Genomic DNA, 20,743 nt, shown 5'->3' on the forward strand with positions numbered 1-20,743 from the left:
TAACTGTTTAAGGTCTCAGCCATTTCCACATTTCCCATTATTAAATCCCCCTTCTCATTTTCTAAGGGACCAACATTTACTTTAGTCACTCTTTTCCGTTTTATATATCTGTAAAAGCTTTTACTATCCGTTTTTATGTTTTGCATTATTGGATCCTGAGTGTCAACTTCATGATGAATGTCAATGGCAGTAAGGAGGAGTGATGGACTTCAGGAAGACATAAATAGGCTGGTGAAATGGGCGAACACGTGGCAGACGAAGTTTAACGCAGGAAAGTATGAAATTATGCATTTTGGTGGAAAGAATTAGGAGATGACATATAAACTAAAGGGTGCAATCCTAAAGGGGGTGCACAAACAGAGAGACCTGGGGGTATATGTGCACAAACCATTGAAGGTGGCAGGGCAGGTTGAGAAAGTAGTGTAAGAATAAAAGTGTGTATTAATGATAAAATTGATTCTGTGTATGTATAAATGTTAAAAGTGTAGATTATACGGAAAGGCTGCAGTGTTGAAACAAAATGGAAGTTCACAGACTTCCAGATGTCCTGTTTGTATATTGTTTTCTGGCTGGACAGAGCTTAAAGGAACAAAGGTGTTAATTGGAAAGCCATTAACCGCGTCAAGGAGTGACGCCGGCCCTCCAGACAGTCAAATGTATGAGGAGAAGCCAATCAGGAATGGCCCTGGAACCAAGATCCAATCCTGAGGCTTCCTGAGAAACAATGGCCTAAAGGGATATAAAAACTCAAGCCGAAGATTGATCTCTCTTTTCTCCTTAGCAAATGGAAAATGCAGGACCTCCCTCTACAGACAAAGAAGCAGGCCGTGTGCTTTGCCAGAGGGAAGTAAAGTGTACCGTTTTTATTGTAACATCATTGTATCTGATGTGACTAAGTTGATCCGTAGGATAGCTGACGACTGCTGATAGATGTGCATGTGTGTGTGTTTAATAAACTATTCCAAATTGTTTTAAAAGAATCAGTCTTACTGTCAATTTAATACCAGAGATTTAGAAATCTGACAGCAATTAAAAAGGCTTACGGTATGGTGGGCTTCATAAATAGAGGTATAGAGTACAAAAGTGTGGAAATCATGAAGAACCTGTATAAAACACTGGTACGCCCAATTCTGGGCACCACAATTTAGGAAGAATGTGAAGACCTTAGAGAAGGTGCAGAAAAGATTTACGAGAATGATTCCAGGAATGAGGGATTTCAGTTACATTGATAGACTGGAAAAGTTGGGGTTGTTCTCCTCAGAACAGAGAAGATTGAGAGGAGCTTTGATAGACGTGTTCAAAATAATGAGAGAAACTATTCCCATTGGCAGTAGGGCCGAGAACAAGAGGACAAAGATTCAAGATGATTGGCAAAAGAAGTAAAGGAGAAGCAAGAAAAAACTTTTTTATGCGAGTGGTTAAAATCTGGAATGCACTGCCTGAAAGGGTATGGGAGACACAATTTTCTTTCAAAAGGGAGTTGGATAAGTATCCAAAGGGAAAAAAATTGCAGGGCTGCAGGGAAAGGACAGGGGTGTGGGACTAGCTGAGAGTCGGCATAGGCTCGATGGACCGAATGGTCTTCTTCCGTGCTGCAATCATTCTATAATTCTATTGGGCAGATAGGCAATGGGTGTATACGTGGTTTAAGGGCTGTTCTGTGCAAAGGGAGTGAGGGGGCGGGATGAAGATGGGTGGTGGGGTGGGAGCGGGCCAGAGGATTTCATTTTTTTCCCTACACAAATCACTGCTAGCTGAACCTTTGAGCTATTAGGGCATCCCGGGCAGCAATGTACGATGGACACCCTATCTTCATATTGCTCATCGTCCTCTTCTTCAATTTTCCCATTATGAGCATCTTGGTTGTCATCCACCTCGAATACCCTCTGCTGCGCAATGTTGTGCAGAATGCAGCACACTACTTTGATCTGGAGACCCTTGCTGGAGAGTACGCCACACCTATCTAGGCATTATTTTTTATTTTTATTCAATCATGGGATGTGGTCGTCATTGGCACGGTCAACATTTATTGCCCGTCCCAAGGTGGTGGCCTTCTTGACCGCTGCAGTCCGTGAGGTGAGGGTACTCTCAAAGTACTGTTCGGAAGAGAGCTTGCAGGTGGTGATGTTCAATTGTGCATGCTGCCCATGTCCTTATCCTGTTAGGTGGTAGAGGTTGCAGGTTTGGGATGCCAATGGCTTGCTCGATAACACACCTGGTGGTTGTGTGGCTCAAGTTAGAAGGAGGTATCCGTTGTTCTGCTATGAGACAGACTTTAAGTCTGGTTCCTGAAAAGCATTATGACAGCTGCCAGGGAATCTGGCACACACCTGCATGAACTTCTTGTGGTTGCACTCCAGCTGTACATTGATGGAATGAAATCCCTTGCAATTGATAAAGGTGCCTGATTGATCTGGTGGTCCTCGGATTACCACGTGTGCAATAGATGGCACCTTGTACCTTTGGGAAGCCAGCTAGTGACGGGAATGCAACATTTTGGCTATTATCATCGCTGGGGAAACTTACATAAGTTGACGCCCTGGCAAACAACTTATCCATGATGTGCTATATACATTTATATGCAGCCGACTGAGACACCCACGAGATGTCTCCGGTGCCACTCAGGAAGGAGCTAGAGGCAAATAAATTCAGGGAAATGGTGATTTGGACCATTACTGGCACTGCATGGCCACCAGGGAACAGCTCATCTTGAAGAAGATTGCAGATGTCTCCGATTACATGCTGTGTTAATCTAAGCCTGCAGAAGCACTGCTCTTCAGATAGGTCAAGGAAGCTAATCCTCTGTAGATCCTCTCTCATGGGTACTGCCTCCTGCAACCTCGGTCTCTCTGTTCCTCTCCACTCTGTTCTGCTCTCAGCTCTTCTCCAGATCTGTCTTGTACACCTGCAGATCTCACTAAAGCACGATCTTGCTGCCGTGAATGTCCTATCGAAAACATTAATGCACTGCACCCCATCATGATGATGTTCGTTTGAAATTCTTCAAACTTCTGATAAACATTTATGATCACAAGAAATCTCTGCAGAACGTTTGCCAGAGGGAACTGACAAAGCAACTGTATGCGCAACGTCTTAATTGATATCAGGCAACCTGAACTTTAAACACCCCCATAAAGTGCCTCTCAATCTATGCAGGGAGACAAAGGGAAGTAGAATGGGGGCAGAAGCAAAAGATAGAAAGAAGAAAAGTAAAAGTGGAGGGCAGAGAAACCTAAGGCAAAAAGCAAAGAGGGCCACATTACAGCAAAATTCTAAAGGGGCAAAGTGTGTTAAAAAGGCAAGCCTGAAGGCTCTGTGCCTCAATGCGAGGAGTATTCGTAATAAGGTGGACGAATTAACTGCGCAGATAGCCGTTAACGGATATGATGTAATTGGCATCACGGAGACATGGCTCCAGGGTGACCAAGGCTGGGAACTCGAGGAGTTTTCAACATTCAGGAAGGATAGACAGAAAGGAAAACGAGATGGGGTCGCGTTGCTGGTTGAAGAGGAAATTAACGCAATAGTAAGGAAGGACATTAGCTTGGATGATGTGGAATCGGTATGGGTGGAGCTACGGAATACCAAAGGGCAGAAAACGATAGTGGGAGTTGTGTACAGACCACCAAACAGTAGTAGTGAGGTTGGGGACAGCATCAAACAAGAAATTAGGGATGCGTGCAATAAAGGTATAGCAGTTCTCATGGGCGACTTTAATCTACATATTGATTGGGCTAACCAAACTGGTAGCAATATGGTGGAGGAAGATTTCCTGGAGTGTATTAGGGATGGTTTTCTAGACCAATATGTCGAGGAACCAACTAGAGGGCTGGCCATCCTAGACTGGGTGGTGTGTAATGAGAAAGGACTAATTAGCAATTTTGTTGTGCAAGGCCCCTTGGGGAAGAGTGACCATAATATGGTAGAATTCTTTATTAAAATGGAGAGTGACGCAGTTAATTCAGAGACTAGGGTCCTGAACTTAAGGAAAGGTAACTTCGATGGTATGAAATGTGAATTGGCTAGAATAGACTGGCGAGTGATACTTAAAGGGTTGACGGTGGATAGGCAATGGCAAACATTTAAGATCACATGGACGAACTTCAACAATTGTACATCCCTGTCTGAACGGGAAGGTGGCTCAACCATGGCTAACAAGGGAAATTAAGGATAGTGTTAAATCCAAGGAAGAGGTATATAAATTGGCTAGAAAAAGCAGCAAACCTTAGGGCTGGGAGAATTTTATAATTCAGCAGAAGAGGACAACGGGTTTAATTAGGACGGGGGAAATAGAGTATGAGTGGAAGCTTGCTGGGAACATAAAAACTGACTGCAAAAGCTTCTAAAGATACAAAAAGAGAAAAAGATTAGTGAAGACAAATGCAGGTCCCTTGCAGTCAGATTCAGGTGAATTTATAATGGGGAACAAAGAAATGGCAGAGCAGTTAAACAAATACTTTGGTTCTGTCTTCATGAAGGAAGACATAAATAACCTTCCGGAAATACTAGGGGATCAAGGGTCTAGTGAGAAGGAGGAACTGAAGGAAATCCTTATTAGGCGGGAAATTGTGTTAGGGAAATTGATGGCAGGGCTCAGTGCTGGGACCCCAGCTATTTACAATATACATTAATGATTTAGATGAAGGAATTGAGTGTTATATCTCCAAGTTTGCAGATGACACTAAGCTGGGTGGCGGTGTGAGCTGTGAGGAGGACAGGTTAGGCGACTGGGCAAACGCATGGCAGATGCAGTATAATGTGAATAAATGTGAGGTTATCCACTTTGGTGGCAAAAACACGAAGGCAGAATATTATCTGAATGGCGGCAGATTAGGAAAAGGGGAGGTGCAACGAGACCTGGGTGTCATGGTACATCAGTCATCGAAAGTTGGCATACAGGTACAGCAGGCGGTGAAGGCGGCAAATGGTATGTTGGCCTTCATAGCTAGGGGATTTGAGTATAGGAGCAGGGAGGACTTACTGCTGTTGTACAGGGCCTTAGCGAGGCCTCACCTAGAATAGTGTTCAGTTTTGGTCTCCTAATCTGAGGAAAGACATTCTTGCTATTGAGGGAGTGCAGCGAAGGTTCACCAGACTGATTCCCGGGATGGCAGGACTGACATATGAGGAGAGACTGGATCGACTGGGCCTGTATTCACTGGAGTTTAGAAGGATGAGAGGGGATCTCATAGAAATACATAAAATTCTGACGGGACTGGACAGGTTAGATGCTGGAAGAATGTTCCCGATGTTGGGGAAGTCCAGAGCCAGGGAACATAGCCTAAGGATAAGGGGTAAGCCATTTAGGACTGAGATGAGGAGAAACTTCTTCACTCAGAGAGCTGTTAACCTGTGGAATTCCCTACCGCAGAGATTTGTTGATGCCATTCATTGGATATGTTCAAGAGGGAGTTAGATATGGCCCTTATGGCTAAAGGGATCAAGGGATATGGAGAGAAAGCAGGAAAGGGGTACTGAGGTGAATGATCAGCCATGATCTTATTGAATGGTGGTGCAGGCTCGAAGGGCCGAATGATCTACTCCTGCACCTATTTTCTACGTTTCTATGTTTAATCTCACCTCCATTTCACTGGTGAGTTTCCAGAGCCTTGGGAAACCCATGCTGGAGGCGTGAAAATCAAATGCTTGTTGAAATCATTTGAAAATCACCTCATCGTCACTTGCTAATGATTGACCCGCCTGTGCTAATCATCGACCCGCCCCCAGCGAGCAGGTTACTCACAAGCAGCCAAATGCCGCCGTTAAACCCAGATAGTTGCATTCCCGGATAGTTGTAAACCCGGATAGTTGCATTCGTGCTTGAAATTTTTACAATTTTAAATTCCAACCCATCCTTAGGAGTTAAAATTACCCCCATTGTACGAGTTTCAGGAAGGAAAAGACCTTTAGTCCATCTAGCCCACCGATCCACAATATTCCCTTGGTGCATTTCTAATAACTCGGAATTCCTATTTGTTGAAAAGAACCTGTATTGAAATTCATTAAAGATTTCTTGTTCCATCACCTGTGCCAGTAATCTGTCCACATAGTTATCATCCTTTTAACTAAAACGTTCCTCCTGCAGTTCCTATTTTCTTCAGTTGTCTTTAATTTGTAAATATACCACAGAGGACAGCACCTCAATTAGGCCAGGATGCCAATCCCTAATGTCAAGCAATGACTTGCTATTGGGCACTAATGAAAACCCCTCCATATTTGGAGCACGTTATCAAAAATGTGATGTTACAGCATACTGATTTTTTAATGTATGTTAAACTATCAAGTCGAGTTTTATTTTTTTTAAATCTGGACATCTAGTTTCTATGGGCTCAATTTTGCCCAAGCCCATTTTCTGGCATATAGCCAGAGCTACGCCGGGTTTTAGGTCCAGAAATGCGCCAGAAATTGTTGTACTAACTTTCCCCGATCTTTATACTACAATCCAGAGCCGCGCAGCATGTCCAGTCGCCTCGCAGCTGGGCCTTCTGCGCATGTGCGGGGAAACAAAACTTACGTTTTTGACATGCTGCAATGGATGCGGATGCGCAGTGCAGCTCCAAGTTGGCAATAGGCCATTTTTAAAGAGTCTGCTGGAACTGGGGATTTGTATCCACTGTTAGACTGAATGCTGATTCGTCCCAGCATGCTGCAAGCTGTCTGAGTCTGTGCCCCAATTTTATAAGTTTACTAATTTATACTTTTGTGAATTGTATTTAAATTGTCTGGGGGAGAAGTTGATTTAATGCAGCTTTTAAAATCGGTGGAGATCGGGTCCGCTGCTTATTTACTGCCGTTGAATCCACTGTTTGTCTGCCGCTGCTTGTTGGAGCCTGTCTGTATACGGCCGAAAACGGCAATTATTATTTTTTATAATTTTAATTTTTATATGGCTACACCGTGTTGTGGATCAAAGGTTGAGTTGCGTCGTAGGACCCCTTAATTATTATAACTTTTTAGGACAATCAGATCGGACTTATTTCGTGTTTTACTTTTGTTGGGCCTACTGCCGGTTTAAAGCCTCGGGCTAAATTTGTATGCGGCCGGAGAAGGTGCCTAGATCGGAGATCTTACTGTCTCTGGGAGAGTGGGGGGCAACCTCTGATAACGTGGCAAAGTATATTTAATTGGACCGAAGGAGTTTAACTGTTAGTTCTCCCTACTTAATTCTAAGCTTACCGGTCCATACGCTCCCTCTGCCGTCGACCCTCTCCAGGCCCCGAGTGCCTTCCCGGTCCGTTCCACTTCCCGCCCATAGCTCAGGCCGAATGGCCTCCGATTTAGTTACCTGCGCTGATTTCTTTAACTCTCCACAAGGGTTTTCTGGAGATGCCACATAAACTGGCTTAAGCAGAAATGGAGTAACTATCAACTGTCCAAAGTTCACAAAATGGCCAGAATGGCGTAGGTGGCTGGTTACGCCCCCTTTGGATCAAAAAAAAACTTACCTAAAAAAATCGTAACTAAATGAGTTACGCTGGTGCAAATTGATTGGGGAAACTGTGGATTTTTAAGTTAGGCCATAAAAAGCAGCCTACTCCAAAAAAATGGCGCAAATGACTGGGGAAAATTGAGCCCTATATGCCTATAATTAGGGACTAGACTTTCACCCTCATTTTCGGCAGTTTTCTCAGCGGTCCAGCTGTTTTTTGATGAAAAATCGCCCGGCGAAAGTTGTTTCTGCATTTTTTTTTAAAAGAGTTCCGCCCACATTTTGAAAAGACCACCGGGTATCAACCGCCCACGTGCACCACCGAGAAAACTTCCAGGATCTAAGTTTTGCCTCAAAGGAGGACCTATGCACACTGCTGAGGAAACCGCTCACGAAAAGCTGCCAAAACAGGGCGGTAGGTGAGCACCTTGCAAAGAAAGGCAAGTTAACATTTTTTACAATTATTTTTAAAATTTTAAAATGACGATTACTTTAAAAAGTGTCTCGAGAATGTTTTATAACATTTTATTTTTTGTTTAAGTGAAAACATTTTTTTTCCAGTTTCCCCCCTTCCCTCGGATTAAGTTTTAAAAAACATTTTAAGAACCGCTCGTTCTTGCTACATTTGGCTCTAACTGCCCAGAAACCACCGAGAATCTTGATGTAAGAACCATTTTCTCGCTGAGCGATTTAATTACCTAATTCGTGGAAACCTTCGCCGGTGTTAACTGATGAAGCTTAGTGGTATTTTCTGGGCAGCAAGGGCCTTGGGGAAAGTCTGCCCCTTTAAAGTGTCTAGATTTAGGAGCTTTAATCTACTGAAAGCAATGATTTACTAACAAGAAGCTGAATCAGTGGTAAGCGATTACATAATTCAATAAATGTTTCCCAAGTGTATTCATCAAGCTTACCAGTGCATACAGACTTATTACAAAACCACAGACAGAAAAAGTGTACATTCTACTTCAATACTTTTAATATTTTTCTCTATATCATAATTATATACCAATTACACATTATAAAAAGGTTTTCAGGTTTCCAAAAAGCTTGATGGTTGAGATAATATTAGAGAAACCTAGTTATTACAAACTCATGGGAATTGGAAAAGCAATTTATAAAGCTCCCTTCCTTAACTTTAATAGCACTTCAGCTAGAACCAGGGAAAGGATTGTTACAACAAAAATTAAGTGCATCTATTTTTGGAAGTAATTACTTATTATGGCTGCAGTAGTCTTCATTCTTCAAAAACTGCTCCTATACATATAAAATGTATTCATCAGAATTAGCAGAACTCACAAAGGCTTTTTATGGCATCATATCATCATGCAAGTTCTCATCTTCTGCAGCAAGAAACAGGAACAGGTGGACCATAGTTTAATTCAAAACCTCTACAGTCTTTCTGATCCTTCTGTGGCTCGATTCGCACAATGATGTAATATCTGTTTTATTGGAGCATAAATATCACCAAGAATTATTCTGTGGCTCCTATGAACTTTCAAGCTCTCCATTTATCTGATGTGTCTCTCCTCTGAAATGAGGGTGTGAGGGAATGCTACTGGGAGCAGAGAACAACATCTGGGACATGGGACTATTTCAGTCTCAACTGCAGGCGTGAAGCTGGTTTAATCACTTTAATTGTAATATGTGCAGGGTAGGCTGGGTGAACTCTCTATCTCTGTAGTTTCCAATCATCCTGGCAGAGATGGGGAGCAGGAGTAAACAACAATAGTTAGCATGAAGGAACATCCAGGGTTGAGGGAATTCAAAGGCATACTGGATGAGAACAGGTACAAGGAGGAACTGAAAAGTCATGAGGGTGGCATTAGTCATTGAGTGAGGAAGGAAATCAGAAGTATAAGCAAATTGCAGCTGTCAAGACACCCTTGGGTGATATAATACCTCTCAGTAAAATCTTCGGCTGGCTGCATTGTTCACTGACTGGTTTTGTCAAAAGATCATCATGCAAGTAAAGTCAAGGGTGAGAAAAAGAACAGTTGGCCCCTCAAAGCTCAGCCCTCTAATATGGTAATGATCCTAGTTCCCATGCAACTGAAATTGTAATGTCTCCAATTTTGGAAAACTTCTGGGAAATTCTTCTCTAAACCCATAGGGCTATCAAACAAACCTTTAGGAAACTTCAGTACATCATAAGTCTGACTATTCCTTGCTACTCCACAAATTATTCTCCATAATGGGGAATGTCCTCTTTCTCAAGAACTTGTTGAGCACCCTTTTGAAGGACAGTAGAGAATCCATACTCATCACATGCTTAATTTAACCTGTTCTAGAGAGCAATGACTGTCTAGTCATATAGAAGTAACTTTTAACTTAACTCTTCGTCTACATATTTTATACCCATACCCCTAGCTCTCCCATCCCTCTCCATTTCAAATAACCTATGTTATCTCTTCATTATTTTAAAAACCTCAATCATATCTCTCCTAGGCCTATGGGCCTGAAAATGCTTGGAACCATTTACACCAGTGTCACATCTCGGAGACAGGATTTCCACCTGCTGATCGGCAGCAGCTCATTTCAATATCCTCTGGCATTCCTGCAACACACGGAGTAAGTACTGGGGAGAGGGATAATGACTGGTGTAGACTTTTAAGTAACAAAGTGGCTGAATATTGTAGTAAAAGGTTGGGTGGGAGCAGCAGGTAAGTAGCAAAAGACTGCATTGATGGTCAGGTAGTCATAATAGATGGCTCATGTTAGTTTGTGAGGCACTTTTGAAGAGTGCTTTCTACTGGAGGAGCAGTCAAAGGCAACCAAAGAAGGGAATAGGGTATGGTATGAAGGCTGAAAAGAACAAACATTTGCACTGAGGCTGAATTAACACTACTGAATGAAATACCACAAAAGGAAAAGTCTTTGGTGCCCATGAGAGAATACCTCAAAAAGGTGCCTTGTGCGTCACATAGAGGAGGTAATAGTGACCGAGTGCTACCTCTCTCAACCCCAGAACTACACACCAGTGACAGAAAAAGTTCAAACGACCTGATGAGGCCAGGCAAGGTAGCAGATCAGCTATTCACTCTTTTCTTTCATTGGAAACATAGCCACCAACACACTGTTCCTCCTCCAAGATGACTAGCAGCATGCGAAATATCCAAAACATCCTTCACCTAATGCACTTAGGCCGCGAAATGGAGGATGGAACCAGCTATGAGGCTGGAGTTCCTGAGCCCGCCGAACTTGTTCCGCCCCACGCCTTATATTCGGGTTACCGCCCACGAGAGGAATTGGAGCGCAAAATATCTCGCTACACTGCCTCAATGGGGCGGGAGCGGAGCGCAAAGCCTCTGCGAAGTTCACAGCGCTACGCCATGGGAGGCGTTGCGCCAGCACGTAGATAGAGCCAGCCCCTTCATTAATGGGGAGGGCTAAGCTGCCAACTCTGCGGGTGAATTACCAGGGAGCGGGATGCCATGGCAGCAGCCTGGCACGCAAGCGGAGAGTCAGCACAAACCCCACGATCAACTACCAAGACAACCACGTCCAATTTTTTTTTACATAAGAACATAAGAAATAGGAGTGGGAGTAGGCCATACGGCCCCTCGAGCCTGCTCTGCCATTTAATACGATCATGGCTGATCCAATCAGGGACTCAGGTCCACTTCCCTGCCCGCTCCCCATAACCGCTTATTCCTTTATCGGTTAAGAAACTGTCTATCTCTGTCTTAAATTTATTCAATGACCCAGTTTGCACAGCTCTCTGAGGCAGCAAATTCTACAGACTTACAACCCTCTGAGAGAAGAAATTCCTCCTCATCTCAGTTTTAAATGGGCGGCCCCTTATTCTACGATTATGCCCTCTAGTTCTAGTCTCCCCTATCAGTGGAAACATCCTCTCTGCATCCATCCTGTCAAGCTGCCTCATAAACTTATGCGTTTTGATAAGATCATCTCTCATTCTTCTGAATTGCCAAGAGTAGAGGGTCAACCTACTCAACTTTTCCTCATAAGTCAACCCCCTCATCTCCAGAATCAACCTAGTGAACTTTCTCTGAACTGCCTCCAAAGCAAGTATATCCTTTCGTAAATATGGAAACCAAAACTGTACGCAGTATTCCAGGTGTGGCCTCACCAATACCCTGCATAACTGTAGCAAGACTTCCCTGCTTTTATATTCCATCCCCTTTGCAATAAAGGCCAAGATTCCATTGGCCTTCCTGATCATTTGCTGTACCTGCAAACTAACTTTTTGTGTTTCAGGCACCAGGACCCTCAGGAACGGCTGTACTGCAGCACTTTGCAATTTTTCTCCATTTAAATAATAACTTGCTCTTTGATTTTTTTTCTGCCAAAGTGCATAACCACAACTTTCCAACATTATACTCCATCTGCCAAATTTTTGCTCACTCACTTAGCCTGTCTATGTCCTTTTGCAGGTTTTTTGTATCCTCCTCACACATTGCTTTTCCTCCTATCTTTTTATCGTCAGGAAACTTGTCTACGTTACAATCGGTCCCTTCATTCAAGTCATTAATATAGATTGTAAATAGTTGGGGTCCCAGCACTAATCCCTGCGGCACCTCACTAGTTACTGATTGCCAACCCGAGAATGAACCATTTATCCCGACTCTCTGTTTTCTATTCGTTAGCCAATCCTCTATCCATGCTAATATATTACCCCCAACCCCGTGAACTTCTATCTTGTGCAATAACTTTTTATGTGGCAGCTTGTCAATTGCCTTCTGAAAGTCCAAATACACCACATCCACTGATTCCCCTTTATCCACCCTGTTCGTTACATCCTCAAAGAATTCCAGCAAATTTGTCAAACATGACTTCCCCTTCATAAATCCATGCTGACTCTGCCTGACTGAATTATGCTTTTCCAAATGTCCTGCTACTGGTTCTTTAATAATGGACTTCAACATTTTCCCAACCACAGATGTTAGGCTAACTGGTCTATAGTTTCCTGCGTTTTTTCTGCCTCCTTTCTTAAATAGCGGTGCTCCATTTGCAGTTTTCCAATCTACTGGGACCTCCCCAGAATCCAGGGAATTTTGGTAAATTAGAACTAATGCATCCACTATCCCTGTCACTACTTCTCTTAAGATCCTAGGATGCAAGCCATCAGGTCCAGGGGATTTATCCGCCTTTCGTTCTATTATCTTACTGAGTACCACGTTCTTAGTGATTGTGATTCTGTTAAGTTTCCCCCCCCATATAGCCCCTTGACTATCCACCGTTGGGATATTTTTAGTGTCCTCTACCATAAAGACTGATACAAAATATTTGTTCAGAGTTTCTGCCATCTCCATGTTCTCCATCACTAATTCCCCAGTCTCGTCCTTAAAGGGACCAACATTTACTTTAGCCACTTTTTTCCTTTTTATATACCTGTAGAAACTCTTGCTTTCTGTTTTTATATTTCATGCTAGTTTACTTTCATAGTCTATCTTCCCTTTCTTAATAATTTTTTTCGTCATTCTTTGCTGGCTTTTAAAAGCTTCCCAATCTTCTGTCCCCCACTGGTTTTGCCACTTTGTACGCTCTTGATTTTAATTGAATACCATCCTTTATTTCTTTAGTTAGCCACTTCTTCCCCATTTCCCCTTTAACCCTGTACGCTGTACGCTCCCCATGAAGCTGGCATGGGCATCGGCCACAGCAGCTACCAAATGTTCGCTCCTGGGTGAAAACGGGTCGCTACGCACGTTGATGACATAGTCATCGTCGGCTCAACGGAGTGGGGCGCTACCGGTTACCATCGGCGTTAAACACGCGTGGAATTTTGCGGGAGTCGATGGTGGCATGGCACCCGGGTAATAAGTTGTTTGCGCCCCGTTAGCACTCCTGGGGGCGCTAAAGGGAGGCACAGACTCCCTAAATTTCTCCCCCTTAATCTTATTCTAGGATAAAGTTGTGCACGATGCCCCATGAATGGTCAAGTAACACGAGGCGGTAAAGTGGACATTACAGAACTGATCCTCAATGAGAAGCAGGAAATATAGCTGGTGGGACAGGACTCTGCACAACCCGTGAAAGACGACGGGACCATATAATCTGTCCTGGACATTGACTATGTCATCCTTGTAAAGCAGCAATCAACTGGAAGTCTCCTCATCCTTCACTGTCATTTTCATCTCCAGTGATAATGCTCAACCATTCTTAGTTTATGCCCTCCTATTCCTCAAGCCACTCAAAATAACCCCATTCATTACTTGCTTTCTCAATCCCAATCACCAGTTCAGATACTTCCAAACAGGGGAAATAGATAATGTGAGGATTTAGCAACGGGTGATTCACAGAGCACAAGGGAGCCAAAGGAATAGGAAGTGAGTGAGGATGCACCAGCTTCCTAGCTCATGAGTAAGCCCTGAAAAGAATGTTCGAGGAACTTCACAGTTATATGCTGGCACGAGGTCTGTCTCTGAGGATATGTGGAGACATGGAAGCTTTTTCTTTGTTGCAAGCATCAATGCAGCAGCCTCATTAGAATCTGCAACAGTCTTCTATCTCACAAGTGGCTCAGGACCACAGAAGCAAAGAATGTTGTTGTAGTGGGAACAGGAACCAAATTAGACAGCATATTGTGCATCAGCTTTCATATACTTTTGGCCAGAATGAGATAGCTGTTTCTCAGATAGCAACCAATTGGACCAGCCAGTCCGCTCTTCAATGGCCAAACAGATTCATTGCCCAGACAATTGCAATTCCAAGTACACAGGCATAAAGTTGGTGTTTCTCTGGATTGCAGCACATGATAGTCATCTGCCTTCCCCCTCAGAGCCCCGACCAAGTTGCGCATAATGGGTGACCAGGCTTGTGCATTCCCTATTTCCTTTGCCCCACCAGACGGTTGTGCCATCAGCCATCTAGGCCCCAAGCTCTAGAATTCTCTCCGTAAACCACCCCACCTCTCTCTCCTCCTTTACGACACTCCTTAAAGCCTACCTCTTTGCCAAGGATTTGGTCATCTGTCCGAACGTCTCCTTCTTTGATAGTATGTCAATTTGCTTGTCTAATTACGCTCCTGTGAAACGCCTTGGGGTGTTTTACTATATAAAAGCGCTATATAAATACAAGCTGTTGCTGTATATATCTAACATTCTTATTACAGCTATAGAGCAGTAGACTATCCTGCGCATATCAACAAAGCATTTCAGTTATCTGGGTTAGGAGAAAAAATATATATATTTTTGCTGTGCTTCTCTACAAGATGACTGCTAAACTCAGCAACCCTCAGTCTACAACTGATTTAATGTGCCAATTTGCAAATTGGATATTATTTGGCACTCCTTTTGCCATCATGTAACATTGTATTGACCTTTTTCCTAAATAGAAAGAATGCAGTATACTCAAAGTTAGGAATTGCACATTCACAAGGGGACATTTTTTGGGGTTTGTGCCCAAGCACATTGGACTGCTTGGGCACAGCGAATATTGGAAAGTCTGGTGGGTCAGAGCACATGACTGTAAAGAAATCCACTCGATCTTCCTCCATTTAATAGAGGAAAATTAAGCATGTTCCTTTACAGGTGTGCACTCCAACCCATGTGCTTTTACAATATTCGTTGTGCTCAGGTGATCCAGTGTGCTTGGGTGTTGGCCCAGGAAAACCTCCATTTCATTCTATTTTGGATCCCTAATTCTGTTTTTTTACTGCATGTTTGTTTTTTTTTTCAGAAAAAGCTACTAAAACCTACATGATTAAAATAATAGAGACTTCATTCTTTCACAGTATTTTTTCTGTAAGTGGTTTAGTTTTGTCTCCAAGTTTAGAATAAAGCAATAGTCATTAAAACTGATATGGTTGGCTCTGGTATGTATATTTTCAAAAAGCATTATCTGTTAACATAATTTAACAGCCTACCTCTAGATTCACATTGTATGCAAAAAGATCCTTCCAAAAATTATACTGACAAAGCAGCTGTACTGACTATGGGTACATTACCAGCATTTTCAGTTATTTTATTTTCAAAAATAAAAACACACGAGCTCCCCTTACAGACAGAAAGTGAAGACACCTACTCTGATCAGTAATGCCTGAGATTCGATTTCAGGTCTGTGTTGAGTTAGCTGATCTCAACCAGGAAAGTGGCAACAGCGCTATAATTGGCCACAGGGTCCTGTGTTAAGGAAGGAAAAACCAGTCAGGCTCTCTGCTCTTGATTACTATCCAGAAACCGTTGCAAGGAGTACACGTGTGGATGTCTAGTGAGAATAAGATTGGTAACAGCATTGATGTCTTCCCAGTTGAATAGTATGTTGGCACTCATAGTTAAAGTTTGCATAGTACTAATGGCCAGACATATTGGACGATATGGAATCACATTCTAGCAAGGAAATCAATGCTTTCAAGAACAAGTGGATAGGGAAAAAAATGGAGGAGAAAATTGGCTTTACTTGAATCTTTACTTGACAAATGCAGATGGGTTTCTAAGAGTTTGACTGCAAATAAAATCCACACTATGTGTGTGCATCACCTTATAAAAGCAAAACAGATCCAAGAAAAACAACGGAAAGCATTCTTGTGCCAGGGAGCGGGGGCAGCGCGGGGGTGGAGGGATTGGATACGTCTTCAACAAGTTAAGGCAAAAGTTTTTATTTTGGGACATACAAAAACTGTGCGCATAAAGATTTTCTTGTGGAATAATTTAAAATTTAAAATAGAGAAATAGCCTCAGAAAATCTTTCATGGTTTAGTTTAACTACTGGATTAAATTGCAACAGTAGTAGAAATCCACAACAATCTCTACATTTATTTTGTCTTCACAGTACTCTTATCCATGGTATCTCTCCTGTGATAAGGAAGAATTTCATAAAGATCGGTCACTCAGTAAAAAAAAAAATGAATGGTGGACCTTTACACCCATAGTACAGCTATACCAGCCATCGTGCATAGCGGGCAAATCAAGTACACACAAATGTACCTGCTATAAGCAGTGGGGACTGTACCACTGAGCCAAGTCTGACAGCAGCTCATTAGCTGAGAGCACTTTATAAGAGTCTTATTTTCTTTGCAACAAAGACATTTTGTGATCCAATGTTAGCTGAATAAGGAATGGCACTGGCAATTGTGGAGTTTTGCAATATGGACTGAGCAGCTTCCCTGCTAACTGGAGGATACCATCAAATACTCTCCAGTGCATTGTAGAACAGGTCAGGTGCAATGTAAAACACTCCTCTCCCCCACTCCAACTTCAGAAAACACTCACATTTCTGAAACACAACTCTGTTTTCATATGGTTATCCCATATCAACAGGCAAGAGTTGTACAACATTGTCAATACTCAGGAGGCAAATTGGTTTTACCAAACTTCACAAAAATGTTTTGGACTAGTTACTAGTACAAAAAAAAAGTTACCTTGATATAATGTACTGAATGGACTATATTGAAAGTTTCACACAATAAAATAAATCTGTCTGAATATTGTACAAGCCACACATTGTACAAGCATTTTTATCTTTTGCATTCACACTATTAGATTAGGAAATGGAAAAGCAGCAGTCAATCAATGGATGGTAAAGCACAATAAGTTTAAAAAATAAAATGAAGACCAGTGCCAAAAATATCTCTTTTTCTTGCCATAACAGTAAGAGTAAAAAAACAATGAGGGAAATAACCTTGGAGATATAGACAACTTTACTTAACAAATGTGCCTTTATTAAAGCATATTAAATCTGACATTCAAGATAAAAAATGTAGAACTGAATTAAGCTATTCTGTACCACATTTCCAGCATTTCTAAATGCACATCTGGCCATTTGGAGCTTAATTTAGAAATAACATGGCTATCGTTCCCATAGCAACCGAGTGCTACACTATGGGCCCAAGTTTCCACAATAATAAAAACTCCGAGCTGGGCGCCCGTTTTTCGCACCTAAAACGGCGCCTAAAAAAATCCTCGGTATTCTCCACCTACTTACAGGTCCTCTGGCACTCGGCGCAGCCAGCACGAGCTGTGCGGGGGGCAGAGCCAGGTCCCGGCGCTGAAAACAGTGCCGGGACCTCTGCACATGCGCGCTACAGTCGGCACGCAAGTGCAGTAGCTCCAGGCGCCGAACTGTGTGGGAGGGGCCCGAAGCACGCAGCCCCGACCCCTGGCTGAATGGCCTCACTGGGGCTGCGAGAATGAGGCTCCTCCCACGGCCAGCTCCTGCTCCCCCCCGACCAGACCCGACACTCGCTCCCCCACCCGCCCCGACGACCAGACCCGACCCGAGACCCGCTCCCCGCCCCGACCCGAGACCCACTTCACCCCCCCACGCCCCGACCCGAGACCCGCTCCCCCCCCACCCCGCCCCGACACCCGCTCCCCCCCCCGCCTCGAGACCCGACACCTGCTCCCCGCCCCCCCGACTGACCCGACCCGACCTCCTGTTCCCCGATCCGACCCGCCTCCTCTCTCCCCCCCCCGCTCTCTCTTCCCCCGCCCCCCCGCTCTCTCTCTCTCTCCCTCCCTCCCTTCCTCTCTCCCTCCCCTCTCTCTCTCCCTCCCCTCTCTCTCCCCCTCCCCCCATCCCTCCCCTCTCTCTCTCCCCCTCCCTCCCATCCCTCCCCTCTCTCTCCCCCTCCCTCCCATCCCTCCCCTCTCTCTCCCCCTCCCTCCCCTCTCTCTCTCCCCCTCCCTCCCCTCTCTCTCTCCCCGTCCCTCCCCTCTCTCTCCCCCTCTCTCCCCGTCCCTCCCCCCCTCCCTCCCTCCCCCCTCTCTCTCTCCCTCCCTCCCTCCCCCCCTCTCTCTCCCTCCCTCCCTCCCCCCCTCTCTCTCCCTCCCTCCCTCCCCCCCTCTCTCTCCCTCCCCCCTCTCTCTCTCCCTCCCCCCCTCTCTCTCTCCCTCCCCCCCTCTCTCTCTCCCTCCCCCCCTCTCTCTCTCCCTCCCCCCCTCTCTCTCTCTCTCCCTCCCCCCCTCTCTCTCTTTCCCTCCCCCCCTCTCTCTCTTTCCCTCCCCCCTCTCTCTCTCTCCCTCCCCTCCTCTCTCTCCCTCCCCCCCCTCCTCTCTCTCTCTCTCTCCCTCCCCCCCCCCCTCTCTCTCTCTCTCCCCCTCCCGCTCAGCGGCACGAACGGCTGCAGAATTCTCCCTGGCTGAAGCACTTTCACACAGGTAGGAAGATGGTTTATTTAATCTTTTCTTGGCTTATAAATGTTTATTCAGGTTGGATTTATTTGTATAATATTTGTAGAAGTATAAATAAGGATTGATTGTCGAATTTAATGAGTTCCCTTCCCCCCACCTCGTTCTGGGCGCCTAATTTGTAACCTGCGCCTGATTTTTTAATGTGTAGAACAGGTTTTTTCAGTTCTACAAAAATCTTCACTGGCTCCATTCTACTTTAGTTTGGAGTACATTTTCACTGTGGAAACTTTCAAATCAGGCGTCAGTGGCCGGACACGCCCCCTTTTGAAGAAAAAATTCTGTTCTAAACTAGAACTGTTCTACCTGACTAGAACTGCAGAAAAAAAAATGTGGAGAATTGCGATTTCTAAAATAGTCCGTTCTCCACCAGTTGCTCCTAAAAATCAGGCGCGAATCATGTGGAAACTTGGGCCCTATGTATCTACATAACAAGCCAAGGTGACTATTCCTCATTTGCACTCCTTAATAGCAATTTATTACTATTTTTATACTTTTTATACTTTTCACTTTCTCTTTGTTGCATGCAGCATTTGAAAGAGAATCACACATTGTTAAAGAATTGTTCAAATTGATCATTTTTTGATCTGGGGGTGAAACTGGTAAACATATATCTTAATCAGGCACACTTATTGATTGACTATTATATTGTTCATAACAGTATTTCCCAGTATCTATAATGCAAGGTATCTAGTTTCATAAACTCTCCTTTTCCAAAATCTCGAATCCCATCCAATTGGAGGGTGTTACAAGTTTTAGGGTCTTGTCTTAGATATTCTTAGATAATTAGTGCTGCTAATTACACCTGTAACTTTTTTTGAAAGTGATCTGAGTGTGTTATGTTTAGGAGTATGCCCGTGCTACCCAATATCTAACTATATGATAACGCAAACAATAAAACTCCCTTGTGATCTGGACTGACTATTCATGTCTTTCACACATGTTCTCATGTACATCTCCAATCTTTTCAAAAGCAGTCTGAGAAAACACTTTGTAAGACAAGGCCAGCTAGGAATCATTAAGCTGCTTTACTTCAAAGCAAATAAATATGTGGAACAATTGCGATCAGACTTGCAACTTGTCTTCGCGTAAAATTACAAAATAATGAACATACTACGGGTCCAAGTTTCCCCAATAAAAAATAATGGCGCTCACTTACCTGGACGCCCGTTTTTATTTGGCCCCTCAGCGCTGAAAATAAAAAAACAAAGTTTTGTCCCACCATGTGCACCTTCTGGCGCCGGCGCTACCCGAGCTGAACTCGTTGAAGGCTGTCCCTCTTAGCGCCCCGGAGGGGCAGCAATGTCAACGGAAAGCAGTTGCACCCAGGCAGCCAGTTTCCAGCGCCCCGCGTGGACATTCAGTGCCAGTATTGACGGGAGAGTGGAACAGTACAGCCCGGGAGAGGCGAGCCGGTGTGCAATGTCCCTGGTTGCGAAACCGGCTCGATTTTTGGATTGGGTCCAACCCTTAGCGCTCCCTGATGGGAACGCCTGTGAAAGCAGCCACAATCAGGAAAGTAATGCCGACCTGAGGTAAATATGATTGTTTTGTTAATTTTTTTTTTCCGCAGTTTATGTTCTGGTGTTAGCTTTTATTGGGAATGTTTCTGGTGGGTTTTTTTCAGTTCCCCCTCCCGGCCTCTGTTATGGCGCTCCGAGGCCGACTCTTTAGCTCGGGATTTTCCCTTGCTCAACCGGCTGAGCACCCTAAAAGAGGCGTGCAACACCTCCCTTAGCGCCCGCTCCAAACTCCGGGTCCAGCTTATGAATTTTGCAGCGGCAGACGCAAAACATTTGCCAGCGTAAAATTTACGGCTCCACCTGGGACACCGCTCCAACTGAGGCACGACCCAATTTCCACCCCATAGACTCTTACAGGAGAAACTAGCCATTTGGCCCATCAAGTCTGTATTAGCGGTATTCTCCACATAAGCCTCGCAGTTTGAATCCACCCTCCTTCTTGTTTCCTATACCTTTTTAATATTCCTTTTCAAGCATATATTAAATTTTCTTTTAGGAGAATTTATGGAATCTGCTTCAACAATGGTTTGTGGCAGACAATTCACTTCCCATTAATTCTTTTTGTTATTAACTTATACTTGCAGTGTGCCTTACAAATGAGAGTGGCAATATACCCAGCTCGCTGTGTCAGGTACATAGATAAAACACCTAGATTATTGCAATAGAATAAACCTTTGTAGATACAGGCCATTACCAGTAAT

At 44.0% G+C, this 20,743-nt stretch overlaps 1 protein-coding gene across 8 annotated transcripts in view; it reads right to left on the minus strand.

Moving 5' to 3' along the window:
- phf14 (PHD finger protein 14) overlaps positions 1-20,743 on the minus strand; it is a 444,962-nt gene that overhangs the window by 165,844 nt on the left and 258,375 nt on the right. The window contains exon 15 of one of the 8 annotated variants that reach the window (XM_070881027.1): positions 8,781-8,868. The exons of 6 other annotated variants lie outside the window; for them this stretch is intronic. In XM_070881027.1, coding sequence (XP_070737128.1) covers positions 8,818-8,868 — 51 coding nt within the window. In that variant the 3' untranslated portion in view covers positions 8,781-8,817. Of the gene's footprint in view, positions 1-8,780; positions 8,869-19,672; positions 19,711-20,743 lie in introns of those variants that run through there. One more of the 8 variants, XM_070881028.1, reaches the window with a different exon arrangement.

The sequence above is a fragment of the Pristiophorus japonicus genome, chromosome 5 (assembly GCF_044704955.1).
Source record: "Pristiophorus japonicus isolate sPriJap1 chromosome 5, sPriJap1.hap1, whole genome shotgun sequence".
In the NCBI taxonomy this organism is placed as follows: domain Eukaryota; kingdom Metazoa; phylum Chordata; class Chondrichthyes; family Pristiophoridae; genus Pristiophorus; species Pristiophorus japonicus.